Source organism: Eretmochelys imbricata, chromosome 17 (assembly GCF_965152235.1).
Source record: "Eretmochelys imbricata isolate rEreImb1 chromosome 17, rEreImb1.hap1, whole genome shotgun sequence".
Classification (NCBI taxonomy): domain Eukaryota; kingdom Metazoa; phylum Chordata; order Testudines; family Cheloniidae; genus Eretmochelys; species Eretmochelys imbricata.
In genome coordinates, this window is record NC_135588.1 from 434,938 (window position 1) to 461,524 (window position 26,587).

The 26,587-nt window shown below is 49.3% G+C and overlaps 1 protein-coding gene across 1 annotated transcript in view; it reads right to left on the minus strand.

Annotated features, from left to right (window-relative positions):
• SLC43A2 (solute carrier family 43 member 2) overlaps positions 1-16,460 on the minus strand; it is a 52,868-nt gene extending 36,408 nt beyond the window's left edge. Inside the window, exons 1-4 of the mRNA XM_077836657.1 lie at positions 16,301-16,460; positions 4,784-4,988; positions 3,434-3,489; positions 2,273-2,349 (exon numbers count right to left, since the gene is read on the minus strand). Of these exons, the coding sequence (XP_077692783.1) occupies positions 2,273-2,349; positions 3,434-3,489; positions 4,784-4,988; positions 16,301-16,460 (498 nt within the window). The remainder of the gene's footprint in view (positions 1-2,272; positions 2,350-3,433; positions 3,490-4,783; positions 4,989-16,300) is intronic.
• Positions 16,461-26,587: the final 10,127 nt, after the last annotated feature.

The window sequence follows — 26,587 nt, forward strand, 5'->3', positions numbered from 1 at the left end:
GCATTCCCCAGTGCTCTGACATTGCATCACAGACCTAGCCCCACTTATGAGTGAAAGTGGATTCTGCTCTAGATCAGACTCAGAGCTGCAAGCCTCTCTCACACACCCTCTAAGAGTACTTTGAATTTGGTCATATGGGGAGGAATTTGAAAGAAGCAGAGGAGTGCATAAGGGAGGCCTGCTGTCAGCCTGGTTTATTATTACCAATGTGCACTGCAATAAGTTTGAGCTGCCAGAGAGGACCACAGCTCCTGCAGTTCTCCCCAGGCCTCACCCAGTTACAATTATTTCAGTATAGGAGGGGCCATGCGTGGCATTTTCATTGCTAGTCAGACAGAATATCAGGAAAGAGACAGGTTTCAGAGTAGCAGCCGTGTTAGTCTGTATTCGCAAAACGAAAAGGAGTACTTGTGGCACCTTAGAGACTAACAAATTTATTTGAGCATAAGCTTTCGTGAGCTACAGCTCACTAAAGAGACAGTTAAGGATGCCTACACACAGCCTCTCTCATATAGCATGCAACCTCCATCTCTCCAATAGTGACCCAGATAAACACAAAGTTACCAAACCACCACCCTTGACACTAACATGATATGAGTCACCTTAGCAGCCCCACAGGCTTATTCATGGGCCCCTCCTTGCTGGTGTTTGTCTCCTTATGTTCTGCCTGTGTCATACTCCATTTACCCTGTACACTCTTTGGGTCCAGGACTACAGCCAGGGTTTTCAGAAGTGGGTGTTTCATATGAATTTAGAAGCCAGGCTTTATACACATTTTTGAAACTTTTGGACTATGACTTTACTTGCTATCTAAAGCAGCTGCCACAATTCTGACATTACAATACATACAACAGCATCCATACCCAGCCTCTGCCCATGACAATTCACAGGAACTCAGTCTGTGTGTAACCCATAGGTTAGAGAGAAAATTAAAAACAAGGTGAAAGTGATCTGGGTCCAAACCTTTGAGACATTTTTGATCAAAACAGGTAATATAACTGCTTCTCAAGCAATTTTCTGAGAGATTTTCAGGTCAGAACACCTAGTTCCAGCCACACTAACAAGGGTAAGAGTAATGAGGTGAAAAATTCATTCTCAAATTGGTTGCTGCATCTGCTCCCATCTCTAAGCAACAAGAGCCCCAAAATGCAGAGAGGCAGCAGACTTAGCCACTGGCTGATGTTTGTGCTCCAGTCAATGGACTGAGTAAACAGACATAAGTATGCTGCACAGATGGAGCTGGGCTGGGCATATTTCAACAGCTCAGCACTTCCAAGAAAAAGTCTGTCAGCACCTTGGAGTAATTCTCATTCATATAAAAGGGAAAAGCCCGTTGTGCCAAGGAACTCTCCTTCCCTGTCTAGGGAGGGGTGGGGTAGGGGGAAAAAAAAAAAAAAATCAATCACACAGCCACGCTCAAAAGGAACTGGTCTGTACTAGTACTTGTCCCGCACCTCAGAAAAACTCCCCATGCTGTTAATTGCTTTGTTGCTGGTCAATGCAGTACTACAAACACTAGTATCTGCCATTTACAAAAGAACAGTACTTCCCCGCCTTCCTGCCCAAGATTTCATTACATCCTTCAACTTTCAAGAGCCTTGTGCTCCTCCACCTTCTCCTAAGAGTAAGCTAAAGCTAAATTCAGTGCATTACATGTGGACCCTGCTTCAGTCAGCTGCATTGCACATGTGTAAGTGAATGCAGAATCTGGTTCAAAAGACAGAAAAGAGCCTTCTCTTCCCTCTCACCAACTATCCCCACTGGCAAGGGACAGCTGAGCCCTGGGCTAACCATCCAATAGCAAGCTTTTCAAATAGAAGAGTCATAGGCCAACTACCCCATTCATATAAAAAAATACAGGTGAGCATGAATCTATTCAACTCAGCAAACAATGAAGGATCCACTCGGCACCTTCCTGCCAGTTCAGTTCACCAGATAGATAAGGGGTTCTCAAACTGGGGGTCACAAGGTTATTACATGGGGGTCATGAGCAGTCACTCTCTACCCCCAAACCCCATTTTGCCTCCAGCATTTATAACAGTTGTTAAATGTGTTTTTAATTTATAAGGGGGGGGCCCACACTCAGAGGCTGTGCGTGAAAGCGGTCACCAATACAAAAGTTTGAGAACCACGGACCTAGATAATGGGAAAATAATATCTCCCTATTCCCTATAGGTGGGGCCTTGCAAAGAGCTGTGGGGTGGAAGCCAAAGAGGATAAATGAAGGGAGGGCAGATTCACAACTGCTCACATAATAACTCTCTTCACTTACCGTAAGTGAGGTAAAGGTCATGCACATTCCACCAAAGCCATTCAGAGCCAGTGAGATGAAGATCAGCACCGACAGTGCTGCAGTGGAAAAAACAAGAGCATTTACTGGATGGAATCACAGTGTCCCCAAAATCCTGGTTCCAACAAGTAGAATTTTGGCAGGACTGAGCCAACGTCCTGCACAGAGTGAAAGGCTCCATCCAAACTGGCTCATTCTAGATGCACACTGTTCATTCTAAGCTAAGGTCACAGGGAAAGAACTTCAGGTACTAGGAGAATCAGAATTCAGTGTGAGCACCAGTTTGCAGAGCCGTGGACACTCGTTTTTCTCTGGGATGTGTGGGAGCCCAAGGTCTCTTCTCCCCCTGCTGAACTGTCTCACTGGTCAGCATTGGTCTCAAAAGGAAAATTTACTTTTTAGAACTGGGCTCCAGGGACTACCTCACTATCTCAGCTAGAGGATATGGCTATATTTACCCTGGGGCTGGGGAAGCCTTAAACATTCAGCATTGGTTACTGCCCATCTCTTAATTCTGGAGGAACCTTTCAACGTTTTTTCTTAAACTTCTCACTGTGAGCTCACCACTGCTGAGGCATCTTACCCTGGCAAAAAAGAGTGAAGCTGGGAAAGACACAGCTGCCTCAGAGCCACCTTTGATACTGCTAAGCAGGGGACCGTACAAGCAGCACAGCCCAGAATCTTCCCTCTGGAGACCAGGCTTAATGCCCCCTCAACACACCACGGGGCTCTGTATCTCACTTGTCAATGGCAGGCCTGGTCTGCAGTGCAAGGTTATTAGACTTTATACGTGATACAAAGCAGGCGCGTAAGAACACTGGCAGGTTTTGGGTTTCTTTTTTTTTAAACTTTTTGCTCACAGGGTTCTTGGGATATGGGACTCTGGCTGCATTCCCATCAGTGCTTACAAGAGGAGCTGGGCCTGCCTTTGAGACACTACACCCTCCCACAAGGCAATAAGCAAAGTTTGTTCTGTACTTCTTTGGGGTGATCTCTTTAGCTCACTGAGGACACTATAATCAGAGTATGTGCCCTTATTTTAGTGTTCTCTGCACACTACAGCCCCCAGTTACTAGCTGAACCTTTCAGAAGTGCAACAACCCCAAGACCCTTTCAATAGAGTCCACAGAGCTCAGTACTTACAATTTGGGTTACTAGCTCCATATGCAATCATCACACAGGACACAGCAAAGCAGGCACTGAAAGAGAATTGAAGCCTTTAACCACATGAAAGAAAGCCTACTGTAGATAAGTTACACTGTCTCAGTGCCTGGCTAAGGCTGAGACTTTGAGAGTTAATTGGCTGAAGCAGAATCTGGATAAGATGGAAGGGTTGCAGATGGTTTGGAGACAAAAATCTAGAGTAATGGGTGAAAGTTGTTCATGCACCTTCTATGGGTATTGAAGGGTCAACCTTTCCCAATGCAAAAAACTCAGACTTGAGCTCATAACAGGTTCTGAATTTTCAGGCAGTGTCCCATAGGGTCTTCCCAAACTTCACCTGCATGTGACAAGGAGACTGCAACCACCTTTCCCCTAAGACATGGCTCTACTCACATCTATCCAGACTTCAGTCCCCTCCAGGTTGGTTTACTGTAAAGCAGCAGCTTGTCTGAAGAGCATTCAGAGCCTTCACCTGCCCACCTCCCAAGTGAGGCAGGTCAATGAGCACAAATACCTGCCCTCAGTGCTTTGCACAAGGTACTGGCTCAGTTCCAGGTGCAATTCACATTGTCTAGGTCTGTAAGTATTCTAACTGTCTGGAACCCAGTTACCCAAGAAAGCACTTCTCCCCTGCACTCTGTCACAGCAACTGTTAATACCAACTCTACATGATCATTTGAGACAGGAAGTGATGCATATTGTTCCTTTGCCACTTGAAAGCACAAGGGAAGCTTTAGACAGGCAATATGCAATTAACTCTGGACCAAATGGGGTAACATCCAGTTCTTGCAAGTCATGTGGGATGGGATAATTTAGTAACCACAAGCAAGACAGATCTTGTTTTCTTGTGTGATATAGCACCATGCTGGGGCATTGACTTAGTATCAGCTTGACTCCCACCCCTACTGACACAGTGGAAGAGTTCTTCTCTCCCCCCAGGACTCGTTTCCTAGGGAATTCAGAAGTCAGAAACTCTAGGAACATGGATGTAAGTCCCCTCCTCTTCTCCTTATAGGGAGATTCAACATGCTAAATGAGTTCACCTGTCAGCCTCAGTCCTATCCTGTTCATGGCTGATGGAGCTCTGGGAGATTTCCAGTCCAGTCCAACAGCAAACAGGCTCTATTTTCCTGATGTCCATTTTACAAAGACAACAATAGTGGTCAGAGACCATGGAGATGATGAGAGCCCTGGTGACAGGCATGGGACAAGAACCTGAGTAGAATGAGCTGCTTGCTAGAAACCACTGAACTGTGGACTAAGCAGAACCTCTGGCTCAAAATTAACTTCTAGTTTTGAAACAGTTGGAACAGGCTTCTTGACACCAACCTGCCAAGCAGACGCAGTTTGCGCGGACCATATTTGTCCATGACAATCCCAAGAGGCAGAGTGATTGCACTCAGCAAGAAGGATCCAATAGTAAAAGCCAGGTTCAGCATTTCGTCCTGCTCCTGGCAGATAAGCCACCCATTGATCCGAATCACAGCTTCCTGCTCTGTCCTGTTTCCATGTGCAGAGCTGGTGGTAAAATTATCTAGATGGGATAAAAGAGAAACATTGTTATAGTGTAGCGAGGAAGACAGAGCTCTAAACCCAGTTACAAAAAGAGGGGCAAGTAGAACAGCCCTGCACATAGGCTGTTGCAACAAAAGGCACAGATCACAATTGCCTAGATACACAGTCAATTTACCCATCTTAATCCAGAATAAAGGTATGCACACAGATTTTCACCAAGATTACCAGACGTGTGAATTACAACCCATACAATTATTTCTGTTCTAGTCACTGGGTAGACAAGCCCTTAGTCTAAAACAATCATTTGAAAGCCTGACATTCAGATGAGCTATGTCACCTCAACTCCCTGCACTGTGATAGGAGCAGTTTAAGAACAGCCAGTGTTAATAGATGAATCTCCAGTTTTAGGCCTGACTCTCCAAGAGGGTGATTCAATAGCCTCCCAGGCCACTTATTCCATTGCCCCAATTGTTCTTCTAGTTATGAACCTTCCAAGCTCCCTGGATGACAGGGAAGGATGGCTCATCTGGGTTCGCTATATACTTGTAGACAGTTCTCCTTTCCCCAGACTTAAAATTTTCAATTCTCTTAACTCCCAAATTGTATTGTACAAAACATTGATCGTTTTTCTCTCTCGCTTTTTTTTTTTCCCCCTCTCTCTTGCCTTCAGGTGAAGAACGCCATCTGCGAACTCCCCTATAGAATGAAGTTTGTTATTTATCTTACACAAAATGGCAACTATGGAATCAGGGCAGTTTGAAAAGGAGTTCAACATAAACCCATCTCTGTTTACATGAGTGCTTTCGCTGCCTCTTTCATTCTCTTGCAACAACATCCCAGAAAGGTTTTAAAGTTCTAAAAAGAAAGCATGCTGCATGATATTTTCATTAATATAAATTGCTGATGCACTCCTACATATTTCTATTTTCTGGCAGGATCAATTTTCAAGTCAAGTAAGCTTTGTTAGCATGACAAGGGACTTGGTCTTTCCCCAGCTGGAGAAAATCAATGTCATATAGAACTTTTCTATTGTATTTAATAACTGAAACTTCCTTCATGATAGTAAATATTGCCAAAGCTGACAAAGTTTAACATTCGAAGTTTAGAAATTTTTTTTAAATGCATGAATATATATGAGAATGGTGCCCAAAATTGAACTCATTCCTTAGTGAGATCTAATCCACCAAGAAAAAAGGAATCATCTTGTGAGAGAGACTGCTGAATATGACATTTGCCTTTTGCTACAGCATTACCAAAACTATGCCTTTCATCATGCTCTCTAATCCTAGTGGTCCCACTGCCCAGCCACCCTGCAAGTCAGGCTTTAGTATATTTCCCTCTTACCAGAATCTCTATACCTTTGCAGAATTTAGTTATTGAGTTCAAACTAGTTCTACAAGGTTGTGCTGTGGTTTTAGTTCTATCTGCCAAACTGATTACTCCCAGCTTTGTATCAACTGGAAATAAACTCTGCTCTACCCTCCAGGTTTCAAATACCTACACATATTTGGTGACTGGGAAGGTGCCTTCTACATGCACATACCTAATATACAAGCACAGGTGCTCCACAGACCCCCCACAGAAGTACTGGAGTGTCTCTCCTTATTTCATCTAGGTTCTCTCATTAGCACTTTTACTAATGGGGTCTCAGGCTTCCCCTGGCAAGGAACAACAAGTTTTGACCTATTCTTCCTCTTTGTTATTCACACCAATATTTATAAACCTTTATCCTGTCCCCTCTCTGTTGCCTGTTTTCCATGTCTTCATGTCCAGTTCCTTTGTCCATGTGACCCATTTTTTGTTTTTGGCCCTATCAGCACCCATTCTACAAGTGCAGAATGGAGACAGAATCACAGTGCCCCAGCAGCAATCTCACCACAGCTGGCACAGAGAAATCACCCCCTCATTTGAGATGTTCTTCACAAAAGAATTTCACATTTAGTGCAAATACTGAAGACCGGATCCAAGCCCTACCAGACTCCCATCTCCTGCATCTCACAGTACTTTATAAACTGTAAGCTTTACAACTCTCCTGTGAGAGAGGCAAGGGATACAAAGGGGTCACTTCACCCAGAGCCTCAATGCTTTGGGCTATCTGCAGAGATAAGGTCATAGGAAACAGATGTGGGTGAAAGGTTAAACTCAGACAAACAAGAATTAGACAAAACAGAAATGAATTCCCTGTGTCAGCACTCTATTAAGATAGCTGCAGAGCTTAGTTGTGGGCTAGGAGGGAGGGTGGGAGAAACATAGGCAATGCAGTGACCTTATAACTTTTGATTATGCATGTCAAACAGTCTGGGAGCTCTCCGCAGGAGAAAAAGAAAACAGAACAGGCAATACTTAACAACAACAATGAATGAACCACCATTAATGTTATTAGTGTTTATCCTTGCAACACAGATACTCATCATGCACTCCAATGAGAGGGACACACAAGTGTGAAGGGCAGACAAAGAGGGCAGTAATGTGGGGCACAGTCTTGGAAACAGTGGCCGGATTCCCGTTGAGATTAAACGGACTCTGTACAGGTCACTCAGCCAGAAATGTTTGGGAGCAGGGGTGCTGCACTTCAATTTGTGCCTCTGTAAATCATCTGGTTTTGTGTCTGCCTTGGAGGAAGACCCAGCTAATAGTACCAGGTAGAAACTAAAACACCACCTTATTGCAGAAAAATAGGAATTGCCCAGAGCAATTAAAGAAAACACAACAAAGTAAAATCAAAGTTGTTTAACTAGGGGCTCTGCATTTTGTTATTCAAAGACCCTTTCAATGGTTTCTACACAAAAAATAGACCAGTGTATACAGGATATGCATGTCAGAAGATCAATCTGAACCTGTTCCATTTGGGAGAGTAAATTGAATAATTGAATTGAATAATGAGAGGTCCAGATGCACTGTACCCCTGAGAGGTCTCACACTATCAATCAACAGATAGGAATTAACACCATCACATGACAAGGAGCTAGGATGAGATTACCCTGAATAGAAACTGGATATCTACTTTTAGGTGCCTGGCTACAGCAAATACTCCAATTCTCACTCACACACAGCTCACACCCTGATGTGGACCATTGCGTGGCAATATCACAGTGCCAGTCTCGATCTCTCGCAAGGCTCTGCAGAGTCTGACAGCACCATCCTTTCTGAACTCTTCAGCCAGCGCCCATTTGCACCAAACATTTTAGGGTGTTCCTGAGCATGAAGTTCAGGAAGCTACAATTTGAATATATCAGAACAGAGATGTAGCCTGAACTCTGTTACACACTAGAGCAGTTTCAGATCCTTATTAAGAGAAGCAACCAGCTAGTATCAGCAGTAATAAGATGACTCATTGCAGCCAACAGTTATTCCATTTACAGAACCTCCAATACCAGCTGCAGAACAACAGCAGCCTCACAGCCTAAGAACCAGCTCAAATTATTTAAACTCTTCAAGGATGAGGGAACTCAGGTGCAACAAAAGCCCTGCAGTGCCCATCAGAATTTGGTCATTTCTGGACCTGCATTCCCCTCCCCACTGCAAAAAAACTAGCATGTAGTTCCCTAGACCAAAAGTTAAGTATTCCATAAGAAGGTCGTTCAGTAACTCCCCTTTGCTAACTTCTCTATGCACCCTAAGCAAACAGTCACACCAGGGATGAACTTGGCCCTCCTAACAATGGTAACTGCCATCTCAAATCTTTTGGGTCAGGAAAGATTTAAGCAACTTAGTCTAGAATCCATGGTGGGGGGGAAAAGCGGGGAGAAAGACAACAGCTGGGAGATGGAGGGTTCCAACACATGCAGACTTTCTAATCTGAGATTTCTTTTGCAACACATACTTATAAAAACAGGTCAGGTGCCCAACCCTCTCCCATTCCTGTTTTTGCTTCCCATATTTTCTTTAGTTTTCTACATGCGTTGTCTGAGAAATCAGAGTGAAGGGCTGTGTATGGGTGAACAACTGACTTGCAATACACAGGTTTCCTGTGTCCATAAGAATTTGGCTTATCTTTTTAGTACTTTATGCTTTACACTCTAAATTTACAAAAAGAAAAGGAGGACTTGTGGCACCTTAGAGACTAACAAATTTATTTGAGCATAAGCTTTCGTGAGCTACAGCTCACTTCATCGGATGCATTCAGTGAACTGCATCCGATGAAGTGAGCTGTAGCTCACGAAAGCTTATGCTCAAATAAAGTCGTTAGTCTCTAAGGTGCCACAAGTCCTCCTTTTCTTTTTGGGAATACAGACTAACACGGCTGCTACTCTGAAACCCTAAATTTAGTTTATTCTCCAACCCATAACATGCACTCTGTCCACTTATACCATTATGATGAGCTTCCAGTTGATAGAATTTCCCTCCACCTGGATATTCAGACTTTCAATGTTAATTTTAAAAACTCCCCCGCGCAGTATGATCTTGTGTTGCTGAGACAGTTACATGGTACCAACATCTTTCTCCTTTTACTGTGATTTCAGTAACAAGTGCTTTGCAATTCAGTAAAAACAGAACATTGCCACACAAATCAAACATTTACCATGTTTATTAGATTAATCATCGCAGAGTCACATGTCTGGCCTTTCCACAAATAGGTCACTTCAAACTGCTTGATTTGTAAGAGCCACTCATGGCTGCAGACTGTGGATATGTGTACACAGCAACTAGAGACATGAGGCTGACCTGTGCTGGCTCATGGGGGTTGGACTGTGGGGCTGTTTCATTGTTGTGTAGACATCCAAGCTCGGGCTGAAGCCTGAGCTCAGGCACCCTCCCATCTTGCAGGTCCTATAGCCAAAGCTCCAGCCTGAGCCTGGAAGCCTGCACAGCAATAAAAGAACCCTGCAGCAGGAGCCCAAGTCGGCTGTCACAGGCCAGCCGCAGGTTTTCCTTTGCGGTGTAGACACACCCTCACTCTGACGGGCTCCACAGCTTTAGTTTAGTGCTAAATTCCAAACATGAGTTAAAAGGCAACATTTTCCTTCTACTTTTTTGCATTACAGACCCATCAAGTTGTAATTCAATTACTACTTTTTAAATCACCTTTTTGGTATCCTGCAAACCTAACTAGCTCTTTATCTCTGCTCCTTGTGAGCAGATTATAATATACCTTGAAAAGACCTTGATCATCAGCCTCCCAACTCATATCAGAAAAAATGCAGCAATTTATGGCCCTGAACACATCAGGCTTCAGAGTCCCCAGTAACTGCCAGTAAAGGCTGCACATCCAGATAAAGTGTGCAGAATCAGCAGTCACTCAATGGGAAAAGTGCAAGTTCAAATAGTTTTGAAGGGCAATTAATAGTAAAATTAAAAGTGGAGCAAAGTGTCACTATTAGATTCCTAGCCAGTTTAGTCCAAATGCACCTACCAGAAAGTGCCCAAGGATGGCATCTAGCCCAGGACAGGAGTCCTCCACTCACCAACCTCATCACAGAACTCACTCTTTCCTAAGGCAGTTCTACACTTAAAATGCTGCAGCAACACGGCTGCATCACTGTAGTGCTTCAGTGAAGATGCTACTACTCCGACAGGAGAGTTTCTCCCATCAGCATAGTTAATCCACCTCCACAAGAGGCGGCAGCTGTGTCAATGGGAGAAGCCTTCCTGTAGACATAGCGCTGTCTACACTGGTCTGGTATAAACTGTGTTGCTCAGGGGTGTGGATTTTTCACAGCCCTGAGTAACAGTTATACTGACGCAAGTCTATAATGTAGACCTGGCCTAAATAGTTTGTTACTTTGATTCTCTTACTTTTTCAGGAATTCCTCAGTAAGCATGGATTCACCAAGGGCAAGTCATGCTTGACTAATCTAATTGCCTTCTATGACACGATAATTGGCTCTGTGGATGAAGGGAAAGCGGTGGACATGTTGTTCCTTGACTTTAGCAAAGCTTCTGACACGGTCTCCCACAGTATTCTTGCCAGCAAGTTAAAGAAGTATGGGCTGGATGAATGGACTATAAGGTGGATAGAAAGCTGGCCAGATGTCGGGCTCAACGGGTAGTGATCAATGGCTCCATGTCTAGTTGGCAGCCGGTATCAAGTGGAGTGCCCCAAGGGTCAGTCCTGTGGCCGGTTTTGTTCAATATCTTCATAAATGATCTGGAGGATGGTGTGGATTGCACCCTCAGCAAGTTTGCAGATGACACTAAACTGGGAGGAGAGGTAGATACGCTGGAGGGTAGGGATAGGATACAGAGGGACCTAGACAAATTGGAGGATTGGGCCAAAAGAAATCTGATGATGTTCAACAAGGACAAGTGCAGAGTCCTGCACTTAGGATGGAAGAATCCCATGCACCGCTACAGACTAGGGACCGAATGGCTCCGCAGCAGCTCTGCAGAAAAGGACCTAGGGGTTACAGTGGACGAGAAACTGGATATGAGTCAACAGTGTGCCCTTGTTGCCAAGAAGGCCAATGGCATTTTGAGATGTATACGTAGGGGCATTGCCAGCAGATCGAGGGACGTGATCATTCCCCTCTATTCGACACTGGTGAGGCCTCATCTGGAGTACTGTGTCCAGTTTTGGGCCCCACACTGCAAGAAGGATGTGGAAAAATTGGAAAGAGTCCAGTGGAGGGCAACAAAAAATGATTAGGGGACAGGAACACATGACTTATGAGGAGAAGCTGAGGGAACTGGGCATGTTTAGTCTGCGGAAGAGAAGAATAAGAGGGGGATTTGATAGCTGCTTTTAAACTACCTGAAAGGTGGATCCAAAGAGGATGGCTCTAGACTGTTCTCAGTGGTAGCAGATGACAGAACAAGGAGTAATGGTCTCAAGTTGCAGTGGGGGAGATTTAGGCTGGATATTAGGAAAAACTTTTTTACTAGGAGGGTGGTGAAACACTGGAATGCGTTACCTAGGGAGGTGGTGGAATCTCCTTCCTTAGAAGTTTTTAAGGTCAGGCTTGACAAAGCCCTGGCTGGGATGATTTAATTGGGGATCGGTCCTCCTTTCAGGAGTGGGTTGGACTAGATGACCTCCGAGGTCCCTTCCAACCCTGATATTCTATGATCCCCATTTTCCTTTTTTAAATAAGGCTACCAAGGAATCCATAGTCTCCCCCTTGGCAGAGCATCTGGATGGAGATCCATATCATGCCTGGAAGGATTTCTGCTACGAAAAAAGCCAGGCTTTTTCTGAATTACAGCCCCTTTCAGGACTGATGTTGAAATCTCCAGAAACAAGTCTGCAAAGGGGACAAGGTCTAACTCTCTGCCTTTAGTCTGGAGGGATCACAAGGAACAGAGTTTTTGCTGATGAGAGGGAAAGCCCTGCTAGTAATCTTCAGCTAATTAGGAAATTTTCTATGCAATAGTCACGTGTGAGCAGCAGAGTCTGAATGACAAATGTTCAAAGGTTAAAAGTTATAAATTTTATTCCCCTGCCAATCTTTAGCTAGAAATCCCTCTCCTGTTTATATCTAACTATACATATATATATATCTAACTATACATATATATATATATATATATATATATATTATAGTTAGATATATATATATATATATATATATATATATATATATATATAAAACTAACTGGCAAGGGCTACTGGTTGTAAATATTACTGGGTTATGCTGGGAAAAGGGGTCACCTACAGCACTTAATTCCAGATAAATCAATGGGCTTAGGCAGATGAGAGAAGTTGGTTGAATTCAAGCCGATCTACTGAGGCTCTTATAACAGTATCCATCACAGTAGCATAGTTCCCATCACACAGGGAAACTGAAGGAAAATGATAGGGGAGTCTGGAAGTGGCCAAAAACTAAATGAGATCTTTGGGAAACCTAATTGCCTTTGAGCTTATACATCTTTTCCCCATTTAGTAGTTGTGATTATAGGCATCAGAATAAATAATTCCTAGGATAGAAAAGGGTGGAAAGAGGGAGAGAGAAAGAAAGAGCACTGATCATAATTGATCTATGGAACTCACTGCCACAAGATATCATTGAGGCCAAGAATTTAGCAGAATTCTAAAAGGATCAGACATTTATACAGATAAAGAGAACATTAGTTATATTAGATAGTAGTTATATAAAAGATATGGCTTATGCACTGAGGCATGAGTTAGCTACTGACAAAGTGAGGAAGAAACTTCCCCTGTGAGCAAGCTATCTCATCATTTTCCATGATGGAGGTTTAACACCTTCCTCTGGAACATCTGGCATTGGCCACTCTTGGAGACAAGACTAGGTAGACCATTGTTTTAAACTGGTCTGGCAATTTCTATGGTATGGAAAACTGTCAGGACAGAAAGTATGTTAGAATATCACTGAGTTGGGAAGAATTTTGCGGGAGGAGGGGCAGGATGGGCAGAATATGGCAAAAAAAAAAAAAATCAAAAAGGATTACTTGGGGCTCACAATAAAGTTGGGTCCTGGCTAATTTGGGAGCCTGATGCAGGGGAGAGTATAAAAATCCAATGTTTCTGCTTAAAGAGGTGGAACTCTGGATAAGTTAACTAGGTTATTCCATGTAGATCTGCTGAGCCTCAACTCACCAGCACACAGCTGAGAGAAAACTTGCAATACCGCCTGCTGTCTTTCACTATCATACAAAATGGAATTTTCTAGAATAATTAACCCAGGAAGCTTAGAAGAACTTGATGGTGGATAAAAAATGTGAACAGCTATCTAATTGGCAAACAACTCTTTATACCTTGTGCACAGGGAAGTACCATGGAAAACATGTAAATAATGAAAGGGCTCATGTCTACACCACAACTGAACACCCATGGCTGGCCCATGTCAGCTGAAGGACCCTCCAGTCTGAGCCTAAATGCAATTAAACAGCCCCACAGCTGACTCAGATTTGCAGGACTTGAGCTGACACAGGCCAGCCCAGCCTGTGTCGGCTAATTTTAGTCACTAATTTTAGTGTAGACACACCCTTAGTGGTGTCACCTAACAAATGGAGGTAAGAACATAAATATCCCAGATAAGCAACAGCTGGGATGAGAAGCATGAATAAACAGAGCTTTATTCACACAGCGTCCTATACTATCACACAGCTGTGATAACCACTTAACAGCACATGAAGGAGGGAGATAAACTGTTTCAGTCAGGGCCATAAGGTGTAAGTACCGGATGTGATGGATCAGACCATGGGCTAGTTCAGTACCCTGCCTCTTGAACTGGCAAATGCTAGATACTCCAAAAGAAGTCAGTCAAGCTACGCTTAATTAACCTAACCAACTGTGTATGCCAATTCCTTTCCACCCACCACAGGTAATCAGATTGTCATGAAGGACGGTATTTTACTACCTTTGTTCTCTTTATCTGCATGGTTACAGAGGTTATTAATGGTTATAAGTTTTAGACTAGAAGGCAGGAAAAATGCAACATACAAAACTTTAAGACTAGGACATCTTGCAGCATTCTACAATCATCATGTATATAGTACATGAAATGAAACTTTAACCAGCATTGTAGTGCAGCCAAGCTAGGGTGAAAGAGGCAGATGTTTAGGGTGTAGCATTGCTGTATGTTGCTAGTTTAGGACAGGAGGATCCTTCAGCCATCCACTCTCATAGTCACCTCTTCCCTAAGTTTTGTTCACTCCCCCCAGACCGTATTCCTTCCACAACCACCAGTCAATCAGCTCAGACTGCTCTGCTGCTCTCAGCCCCAATCCGCTTCCCTGATTCATGCTTGGCCAATCGCATCTAGAGAGACTCCAAGGATGCTGCTCAACTTGCTGCATTAAAAGTTCGTTCTTTCCTTTTGCCTCATCAACCAGTTTCCTCCCCTCCCTAACTGGCTCCACACATCTAAAACCCCCATCACAGCACTGCTGCTCCTCAAACTTGCGCCACCTCCTTCACCCATTTCTCTTTCAGCCCAAGATCTTGTCAAGTTTCTCAGAAGGTGAACAACTCTCCAAGGTGAAGGCCATCCTCCCATTCCCGCTGCTGATCCTCAGCTCACACACCCCTCCTTGCTCAGTCTAGGGGCACCTCTCCTCTCCACTCCCAATCCCATCTCCCTCCATCACAAGTGATAATCCAGCTAGCATCCTCCCCATATAACAGGGGCAGCCACAGTGTAATTCTTGGCTCATCACTTCCCTTCACCAGAGATTGGCACGCCTGGAGGAGCAGGTGATGCACTACAAGACAAGAGAGAAGTAGTAGGGAGCAGAATTGTGAAGGTACTCGGAGGTGAGGATAACAGACATGAACTTGATGGAGTGAAGCAGGGGGAGCCAGTAGAAGGATCAAAGGTGTGTGTGCGCATCATGATCAGAGCGATGGGCAAGGAAGATGACCTCAGCAGCAGCATTCTGAATGGACTGTAGCGGGTGGCATCAGCATTTTGGGATACATTTACACAGTGAGTGGCAGCCCATAGCGGAAAGTCTCACAGACCAGGTTGACAGACTCAAGCTTGTGAGGCTGGGGCTGACACGCTAAAAATAGATGTGTAGAGGTTACAGCTCGGGCTGGAGCTCAGGCTCTGAAGCCTAGGGAGTGGGGTTATCTTAAGAGCCAAGCCAAAATGTCTACACAGCTATTTTTGGCATGACCAGGGCTCCAAGACTCACTGTCATGGGCTGTGTAGATGCATGCAGGGAGACCAGTGGTGAGAGGTTACAGTAACTGGTGGAGAGAGGCAAAGGACATCTGGATGAACATACCTACTAGCTGGACAGAAAGAAATAAGACAGATCTCAGAAACATTGTGGAGGGAGAAGTAGCAGGATTTGGCCAAAGCCTGGATGTGTGGGCAAGAGAGGGTGGCGTTAAAGGTGGGCCCAATGACTTTTCCCCAAACTTTCCTGCTCACGTGTTGCACCCCACTGGTTCTGCTTTCCTCCACTCCCTTTTGTCTCCTACCACAAGCAGCCCTGAGCTTCTCCCATATACATTGAGCATCTTCCCTGTTTTGTCACACTTTCCCCACGCCCACCTCTTTCCATAAACTCTAATCAACAGCATACCAGAACCTTCTCTTTGAAAGATCAGCAAGACCTCAGCTAGAGAGGCAAGGTAGAGGAAAGACAGTACAGAAAGGCTTAGGAGTCTTGTGTCTCCCTAGACTGTAAGATCCTCAGGACAAGGCCCAATCTTCACTCCCTCTGCAAAGCACAGGACACACCTAGGATGTTATATACAAATGTTATGTCAGCAAGTCTCCAAGGGAATCTAGGGAGGGAGAATGCATTCTTCCAAGTCTGATCAGTGCATCAACCCGAATCATGTAGGCACTCTTCACACCAGCACATACAGACTGCGAGCTGCTTTGCCGTGCCCCAGCCCTGACATATGTCCACAGTCAAATCTCCAGAACAACAGACTCATCTGAATTCATGTGAACAGCCCCCAGACTTCTTCCTTACCTGGTTCATGACATAGGTAGGAGTAAAATCCTTCAGATTTCAGCATGATGAGCAGTGATGCCCAGCCCAGAAGAACAGCAGAGAAGAGAAGATTCTCTACAACAGCTGTGCATGCCATCCACCAGCGTCGCCGATGCGCAGTAGCAAGTGTGGGAGCCATTGCAACACGTGAGGACTTATTTCTCTAGTATCTAAACCTGTAACAAATTGAAAACAGGACTCTTAAGTTCATCCCCAGGTGTCAATATTTATAGAATTAGATATTCATGGCTCCTACTTGCAGGTAGAGGCTACATGGAACATAATTCAAATACAGATATCTTCTCTGACAGATGTGCAAAACTACACACTAAATCAGGGGTAGGCAACCTTTCAGAAGTGGTGTGCCAAGTCTTCATTTATTTACTCTAATTGAAAGTTTTGTGTGCCAGTAATACATTTTAATGTTTGTAGAAGGTCTCTTTCTAGAAGTCTATAATATATAACTAAACTATTGTTGTATGTAAAGTAAATAAGGTTTTTAAAGCGTTTAAGAAGCTTCATTTAAAATTAAATTAAAATGCAGAGCCCCCGGACCAGTGGTCAGAACCTGGGCAGTGTGAGTGCCACTGAAAATCAGCTCGTGTGCCGCAGGTTGCCTACCCCTGCACTAAATAGAAGCCATTGGGGCGTAAAACTAACCTCTGCAGAATGAAATTCAAAGAGTCAATGTCAAGCATGCTGCTCAGAAGGGAAGGGAACACAGGTGCACTTGGACCTGGCCTTATTATGGTCCCTCTGCTGCATATATTGCACTCCACGGGAGTGTTCAGCACTTCCGTTCTACCTGCTGAACAGCAGGTATGAAAGCACACCCTGGGTGAAACCATAGCAGGAGAGCTCTCCTACTGCCTGCTCAGAGTCCATTTTTATGGCAACCGCAGTGCCCTGCCTGCCACCTGTAGAGAGATGGAGAGAGAGGACAAGGCAGACCTCCTTTTTAAGAAAAGGAGTACTTGTGGCACCTTTCATCAGATACATCTGATGCTGTAGCTCACAAAAGTTTATGCTCAAATAAATGTGTTAGTCTCTAAGGTGCCATAAGTACTCCTTTTCTTTTTGCGAATACAAACTAACACGGCTGCTACTCTGAAACCTCCTTTTTAAAAAATACAGCAGCTTGCAGAATGGAGAATCATCCAACATATCAGTCTATCTGCAGCACTGATGGCAGGAGAGGTTTGGGCCCTGCAAGGGTGCTGATCTGGTTATCTATGCCTGTTGAGTCTCAGCCATTCCTGATCATTTTGAGTCCATCAAGCTTGAGCAAATGATGGATTCACCCTACACTGGAGTGCAGATCTGCTCTGAAGAGCAACTGTGAAAGTGGTGTTTTAGAAGCAGCCACTGACTTTGGCTGCCCTATTTGAGACAGCCTGGGCTTCATCTTCAAGAACTTTGAACTCCAAAATCAGTGGCCATTTATTTCAGTTCCTAAGCTCAGGGTCTCTACCTCAAATACCTCTTGGAAGATTTGTTGGTCAGGCTAGATCAGTGGTTCTCAACATTTCCAGACTACTGTACCTCTTTCAGGAGTCTGATCTGTCTTTCATATCACAAGTTCCATCTCACATAAAAACCTCTCCGGCTGCCCAGCTCAGAAGGCAGTGCCACCACCAGCAGCAGGACAGAAGTAAGGGTGGCAATAGCATATTGTGCCACCCTTACTTCTATGCTGCTGCTGGCAGGAGCGCTGCCTTCAGAGCTGAACAGCTGGAGAGCAGCAGATTTTGGCCAGGGTGTTCGTGTTGTTTGCAGAACGGGAGGACTATTTTTAAAATCCTGCTCCTGTCCCACCCTGCAACATCCACTCCCACACTGTTTGTTGAATTGTTATCCCTCTCCCACTGTTATGGCAGTGGGTCCTGCAAGACCCACTAGACCCCAGTCCTGCTGCAGGGCTCTAGAGCCAGTTGTAAACTTGGCAAAGAAGATGAATTGACCTACACCCTGGAAGACCTCTGCATACCTCCAGGGGGTACACATACCTCTGATTGAGAGCCACTGCTCTAGATGAGACTCATAGCCCTATTTGAAGAAGCCATTTCTATAGTCACTTTTCAAAGAACTCACTTTAATTATGATGAGGGAGAGAAGGTCATGAGGAAAAGTCAGGAACGCCAGGGCTGCCTGTGATTACTGGATCTAGAGCAAGTCCAAACTTATAAGGTCTCTTCCTCCTGGCTCATACCCAGCATGCAGGGTCTGACCCAATTTACTAACAGGAAGCTTGAGCCTAATGCTGCAGTGACGGGCAGAACCCTGAACCCCTGGCCCCCTCATGCACTTCCCCCACTCACAGAACCCGCATGTCACCTGGCACAAGGTGCAGCCCTGCCCTGTCCACATGAGCTACCATGACCCTTCTTCACCCCACACAGACCCCCCCACTCCCCGCCCCCTGCCTCTGCAACAGCCAAAACCAGTCTGAACTGGCCAGAGCACTGAAAAGAGAGGGAAGAACAGGCTCTGGGACAACCATGCCAGCTCCAGAATATGCAGGGACTGACCCCCCACATTGGGGATCACAGAATCACAGACTAGCAGGGTTGAAAGGGACCTCAGGAGGTCATCTAGTCCCACCCCCTGCTCAAAGCAGGGCCAACCCCAACTAAATCATCCCAGCCAGACACTGAGCCCCCGCAGCTGGCTCCAAAATGTGCCCCCAATGCTCAGCTCTCCCCTCAGCTCCCCCTTTCCATCTGTCCCCTCCCTCTTGAGAGTGCCCCCAACTCCCCCTCTTCCCACTCTGGGTACCCCCACCCCCTTGGTACCCCCTGCTCCATCAGTCCCCTCAGAGGGCCCCCAACTCCCCCCTCCCAGTACCCCCACCCCCTCGGTACCCCCTGCTCCATCAATCCCCTCAGGGTGCCCCCAACTCCCCCCTCCCGGTACCCCCACCCCCTCGGTACCCCCCTGCTCCATCTGTCCCCTCCCCTCTCAGGGTACCCCCACCCCCTCGGTACCCCTGCTCCATCTGTCCCCTCCCCCCTCAGGGTGCCCCCAACTTCCGGTACCCCTGCTCCCACCCCCTCGGTACCCCCTGCTCCATCTGTCCCCCCCTCAGGGTGCCCCCAACTCCCTCCTTCCGGTACCCCCACCCCCTCGGTACCCCCTGCTCCATCTGTCCCCTCCCCCCTCAGGGTGCCCCCAACTCCCTCCTCCCGGTACCCCCACCCCCTCGGTACCCCCTGCTCCATCTGTCCCCTCCCCCCTCAGGGTGCCCCCAACTCCCTCCTCCCGGTACCCCCACCCCCTCGGTACCCCCTGCTCCATCTGTCCCCTCCCCCCTCAGGGTGCCCCCAACTCCCTCCTCCCGGTACCCGTACTCCCACCCCCTCGGTACCCCCTGCTCCATCTGTCCCCCCCCCTCAGGGTGCCCCCAACTGCCCCTCTTCCCACTCTGGGTACCCCCACCCCCTCGGTACCCCCTGCTCCATCTGTGTCCCCCCCTCAGAGAGCCCCCAACTGCCCCTCTTCCCACTCTGGGTACCCCCACCCCCTCGGTACCCCTGCTCCATCAGTCCCCTCCCCCCTCAGGGTGCCCCCAACTCCCCCCTCCCGGTACCCCCACCCCCTCGGTACCCCCTTTGCCCCCTTCTCCATCAGTCCCCCACTCAGGGTGCCCCCACCCCTCAGCACCTCGCCCGGCCCAGGCCCCGGCTCACCCCGCCCGGCTGCCCGGCGCGCGCTCCCCGGGTCTCGCTCGCTCCGGTTCCACCCGGTGTTTTTTATTCGGCTCCTCAGACAAAACAGCGGCGGACGGTGATTGGTGGCGAAGGGGCTGGAAACAGGCGGTGACCAATCAGCGCCCACCCGGCATGGGAGGGGGCGGACGCTCCGCCCCTGAGGTCCCGAAGCCGAGCGCGAGGTGCTGCTGCGGCTCCGGGGGCCTCGGGGGCCGTCCCCGGGCCAGTGGGCCCGCTGCACCCACCGCCCGCTGCACCCATCGCCCCGTGCACCCACCGCCCGCTGCACCCACCGCCCCGTGCACCCATCGCCCGCTGCACCCACCTCCCCGTGCACCCATTGCCTGCTGCACCCACCGCCCCGTGCACCCACCTCCCCGTGCACCCACCGCCCGCTGCACCCACCGCCCCGTGCACCCACCGCCCGCTGCACCCACCTCCCCGTGCACCCACCTCCCCGTGCACCCACCGCCCGCTGCACCCACCGCCCCGTGCACCCACCCTCCCGCTGCACCCACCGCCCCGTACACCCACCGCCCCGTGCACCCATTGCCTGCTGCACCCACCTCCCCGTGCACCCATCGCCCAATGCACCCACCTCCCCGTGCACCCACCGCCCGCTGCACCCACCGCCCGCTGCACCCACTGCCCCGTGCACCCATTGCCTGCTGCACCCACCGCCCCGTGCACCCACCGCCCCGTATAGCCATTGCCTGCTGCACCCACCGCCCCGTGCACCCACCTACCGCTGCACCCACCGCCCCGTGCACCCACCTCCCCGTGCACCCACCGCCCGCTGCACCCATCGCCCGCTGCACCCACCTCCCGCTGCACCCATCGCCCGCTGCACCCACCGCCCGCTGCACCCACCGCCCGCTGCACCCATCGCCCGCTGCACCCATCGCCCGCTGCACCCACCTCCCGCTGCACCCATCGCCCGCTGCACCCACCTCCCCGTGCACCCACCGCCCCGTGCACCCATTGCCTGCTGCACCCACCTCCCCGTGCACCCATTGCCTGCTGCACCCACCTCCCGCTGCACCCACCGCCCCGTGCACCCACCTCCCCGTACACCCACTGCCCCGTGCACCCACCGCCCGCTGCACCCACCGCCCCGTGCACCAACCTCCCGCTGCACCCACCGCCCCGTGCACCCACCTCCCGCTGCACCCATCGCCCTGTGTAACCACCGCCTGCTGCACCCACCGCCCGCTGCACCCTCAGTCCCGTGCACCCACCGCCCTGTGCAGCCATCGCCTCGTGCACCCACCGCCCGCTGCACCCACCGCCCGCTGCACCCACCGCCCCGTGCAGCCATCGCCTGCTGCACCCACCACCCCGTGCTGACACCGCCCGCTGCACCCACCTCCCGCTGCACCCACCGCCCCATCCACCCATCGCCCGCTGCACCCAGCGCCCGCTGCACCCAGCGCCCCGTGCACCCATCGCCCCGTGCACCCACCTCCCGCTGCACCCACCGCCCCATCCACCCATCGCCCGCTGCACCCAGCGCCCGCTGCACCCACTGCCCCGTGCACCCACCGCCCCGTGCACCCACCTCCCGCTGCACCCGTCGCCCCGTGCACCCACCTCCCGCTGCACCCGTCGCCCCGTGCACCCACCGCCCCGTATACCCATTGCCTGCTGCACCCATTGCCCCGTGCACCCACCGCTCGCTGCACCCACCTCCCCGTGCACCCACCGCCCCGTGCACCAACCTCCCGCTGCACCCACCGCCCCGTGCACCCACCGCTCACTGCACCCACCTCCCCGTGCACCCACCGCCCCGTGCACCAACCTCCCGCTGCACCCACCGCCCCGTGCACCCACCGCTCACTGCACCCAACTCCCCGTGCACCAACCTCCCGCTGCACCCACAGCCCTGTGCACCCACCGCCCTGTTCAGCCATCGCCCCGCTGCACCCACCGCCCGCTAGACCCACCGCCCCGTGTACCCATTGCCTCGTGCACCCACCGCCCCGTGCAGCCATCGCCTGCTGCACCCACCGCCCCGTGCTGACACCGTCCGCTGCACCCATCGCCCGCTGCACCCATCGCCCGCTGCACCCAGCGCCGCGTGAAGCCATCGCCCGCTGCACCCATCGCCCGCTGCACCCACTGCCCCGTGCATCCATCGCCCCGTGCACCCATCGCCCTGTGTAACTACTGCCCGCTGCACCCATCGCCCGCTCCACCCAACGCCCCGTGCAGCCACCGCTGTACCCACTGCCCGGTGCACCCACCTCCCGCTGCACCCACTGCCCCGTGCACCCACCTCCCGCTGCACCCACTGCCCCGTGCACCCATCGCCCACTGCACCCACTGCCCCGTGCACCCACCTCCCGCTGCACCCACCGCCCGGGCTCCTCACCCCCATCAGCCAGTGCACCCACCGCCTGCTGCACCCACCGCACAGTGCACCCACTGCCCACTGCACCCACCGCACAGTGCACCCACTGCCCGCTGCACCCACCGCCCTGTGCACCCACCTCCCGGGCTCCTGACCCCTATCAGCCAGTGCACCCACCACCCCCGCTGCACCACTGCCCCGTGCACCCACCGCCCGCTGCACCCACCGTCCGGGCTCCTCACCCCCATCAGCCAGTGCACCCACTGCCCGCTGCACCAACCGCCCGCTGCACCAACCGCCCGCTGCACCCATCGCCCAGGCTCCTGACCCCCATCAGCCAGTGCACCCACCTCCCCCACCACCCCCGCTGCACCCACCGCCCGCTGCACCCACCGCCCCCACTGCACCCACCGCCCCCATTGCCCGGGCCTCTCATCCCGATCACACAGTGCACCCATTGCCCCCACTGCACCATCGCCCAGGCCCTTCGCCCCCATCACCCAATGCACCCTTCAGCCACTGCACCATCGCCCGCTGCACCCATCGCACACCGCACCATCGCCCAGTGCACCTATCACCTGGGCCCTTCACCCCCACCACCATCGCCTGGGTCCTTCGCTCCCATCACCCAGTGCGCCCATCGCCCAGGCCCTTTGCCTCCACCACCCAATGCACCCATCACTCACTGCACCATCGCCCGGTGCACCCATCACCCACTGCACCCATCGCCCAGTGCACCCATCACCCAGGCCCCTTACCCCCACCACACACTGCTCCCATCGCCAGGGTCCCTTGCCCCCATTGTGCCGTTGCCTGGGCTGCTCGCTCCCATTGTCCAGTGCACCATCGCCCAGGCTACTCGCCCCCATTGCCGGCATCTCCTGGGCCTCCTGCCCCCACTGCACGGTGCGCCATCTCCTGAGCCCATCACCCCCAATATCTGGGCCCATCCGTGCACCCATCACCCGGGCCTGTCGCCCAGTGCCACCCACTGCCTGGACCCATCCCAGCATTCATAGAATCATAGAATATCAGGGTTGGAAGGGACCCCTGAAGGTCATCTAGTCCAACCCCCTGCTTGAAGCAGGACCAATTCCCAGTTAAATCATCCCAGCCAGGGCTTTGTCAAGCCTGACTTTAAAAACTTCCAAGGAAGGAGATTCCACCACCTCCCTAGGCAACGCATTCCAGTGTTTCACCACCCTCCTAGTGAAAAAGTTTTTCCTAATATCCAATCTAAACCTCCCCCACTGCAACTTGAGGCCATTACTCCTCGTTCTGTCATCTGCTACCATTGAGAACAGTCTAGAGCCATCCTCTTTGGAACCCCCTTTCAGGTAGTTGAAAGCAGCTATCAAATCCCCCCTCATTCTTCTCTTCTGCAGGCTAAACAATCCCAGCTCCCTCAGCCTCTCCTCATAAGTCATGTGTTCTAGACCCCTAATCATTTTTGTTGCCCTTCGCTGGACTCTCTCCAATTTATCCACATCCTTCTTGTAGTGTGGGGCCCAAAACTGGACACAGTACTCCAGATGAGGCCTCACCAATGTCGAATAGAGGGGGACGATCACGTCCCTCGATCTGCTCGCTATGCCCCTACTTATACATCCCAAAATGCCATTGGCCTTCTTGGCAACAAGGGCACACTGCTGACTCATATCCAGCTTCTCGTCCACTGTCACCCCTAGGTCCTTTTCCGCAGAACTGCTGCCTAGCCATTCGGTCCCTAGTCTGTAGCGGTGCATTGGATCCCATCACTGCACCTATCACACCCATCACCTGGGCCCTTTTATGCACCCATCACCAGGGTATATTTTATTGCCATGGACTATCCAAGCATTCCTTGCCAGGATGTAGCTAATTTCCTGTTACTACAGGATCTAGGCACCCAACACTGTGATGTATCTGGGCCCCCTTGAAAGCTCACCCCATCGCTTTATTGTTCTTATAGTCACAAAAATGTCACTACTATTTCACTGCTGTCTCCTTCTCCATCCCTCCTGAGTCACTAATGAGAACTATCACTCCCTTTCCTTTCTGTCACATCCTTTCCCCTACCTGTAGGTCTCCCACTTTTCCCAGTACTCTACGTTTTGATGGACTGACCTTGGTCCATATTCATGGTCATTTATGACTGGTATTATTTTCCAAACTTTTGGGCATTTCCCTTGCCCCTGTAGTCCACGTAACAATGATAAGATACAGGCTAGAAAGATACTGGAGAAATACAAGAGACTTATAGGCCCAGGGCTATACAGATCAGTTTAAGCACTTATATTAGGGCAAGGCCCAACAGAAGTAAGTGGCTTAACAGAGTTAGCACAAGTAAGTAATATAGCAGTGACCTTAAGTCATAAAATGGCATAAAACTTCGTTATATTTTGCAATATTCAAAATGCTGAGATTAAGCATAAAACTGTTGAAAGCTAATGGCAAGAAGTCCAGTTGGTACCAGTTTAGGATATTTTTGGAAGACAACATTAGCAGATGTCCAACTGCACATAGACATAGTAACCAATTGACATATATGCTAATGAGCCTAAACTAATTAATATAATAACCTATAGAATAAGAACACCCCAATATTATGAGGGTGAAGAAGTTGAGATGTGGTAAAGGAGGGAGGAGATGCTTATACATATGCATGAGGAGAATTGGCTTATACATATATATATATATATGAGGCCTATAAAATATCTGGTCATGGGTTAAGCCATTGGAGTCCTCCACTGGCATGCTGGAGTCAGACTAGGATCTGCCTCAACCTTTTGAGTCCTCCCCAAGGATAGAGGGAGTATACATATGTAATGGTGCTGGACATAGTTACAGGACTGTACGACTTCACCTTACTTGGGCTGGTTTACTTATAGGACTAATTGTCATGAAAATAAAGATTTTACAACTCCAAAGTCTTCTTTCGTGTGAGTACTGTTGTGATTGTCATGCACATCAGAGCTTCCAATTGAGCATTAATTCTGATACTAGTGAGCCTGATCTTGGGGCAAGAACCCACCAGATTTCAGTGTTAATTAGGGATTCAAAGTAATTAAAATAGATACAAACAAGTAATTAAAACATAATCAATGGATTTGGCAATACTCCCCTCTGAACTCTCCTAAACGTCTTTTGATCTTTTTAAATTGTGGTGTCCAAGTGGAAGTCATTATTCAACTTCAGGGCTGCCAAGTGAGCCAGTCTGACAGCCTTTGTTTTGCTCAGGAGACTCCCATTGCTAAAGTCACATACAGCCTTCACATCACCTTTGTGGCAGCTTCACCCCATTGTCTCTCATTAAATTTATCATTGGCAATAACCCTTACACCCTCCTCAATGGTCCCATTTTCCCTATTCTGTATGTGTGTGAGAGATTACATACTCCTCGTTCTTTTTGCTGATACAGACTAACACAGCTACCACCCTGAACCCTGATACCCTTCCTATGTAAAGCAGGCTATAATTGTCGTTATTAGTTCTTAGTTTACTGATTTTGGGGCCATTTCTGTCTTGTACCATATATATTCAGTATTTCAGACCTGCCTTCCGGTGTATTTGTGATACAGTTTTGGGTATGGAACCAGGGAGATGGCACAGCGCAGAGAGAGGAAGGACCCTGACAGGGGTGGGAGAGGGGCAGCAGCATTAGACTGGTTGCCGTCTGAATCCACTGACTAAGCCTTTGTAGATACCAAACAAGCTGAAAACAAGAGATAGAAAAGTGTCAGTGGCAGCAGATGTAGCGGAAGTAACGCTTGTGGGGAGGGGCAGAGCCCTTCTAGAACTGGTTTGGGGAACTCGTCTTGTGTGCGCTGACGTAGGAGGCTCAGCTGCTCCACCTGCGGGATCTGGCCAGCACAGCCTGGCATCCTGCTCACAGAAACATTACCCAGGGACTGGCAGAGATTGCATTTCTGCAGCTGTGTGTGTGACAGGCAGGTGTAAATACTCATATCGTTCCATAAGGATTTCCACAGAACATTCCAGTTTCTTGCACCATCTCCAGGTCATCTTCCTGAACGCCAGGACAGTTAATTGACCACGCAGATCAAACACTTAGAAACATTACACAGAGTAATTGCAAACTTCCAAAGCCTCACTCAGTGTAAGAAACTCTCTCAATGGGGATTGGTTTTAAGGCAGTTTATACAAACACTGTTAGCAGGAATAGTGAATAACGCTAATTACTCTTAGGAGGTTTTTTTCCCCCTTTTT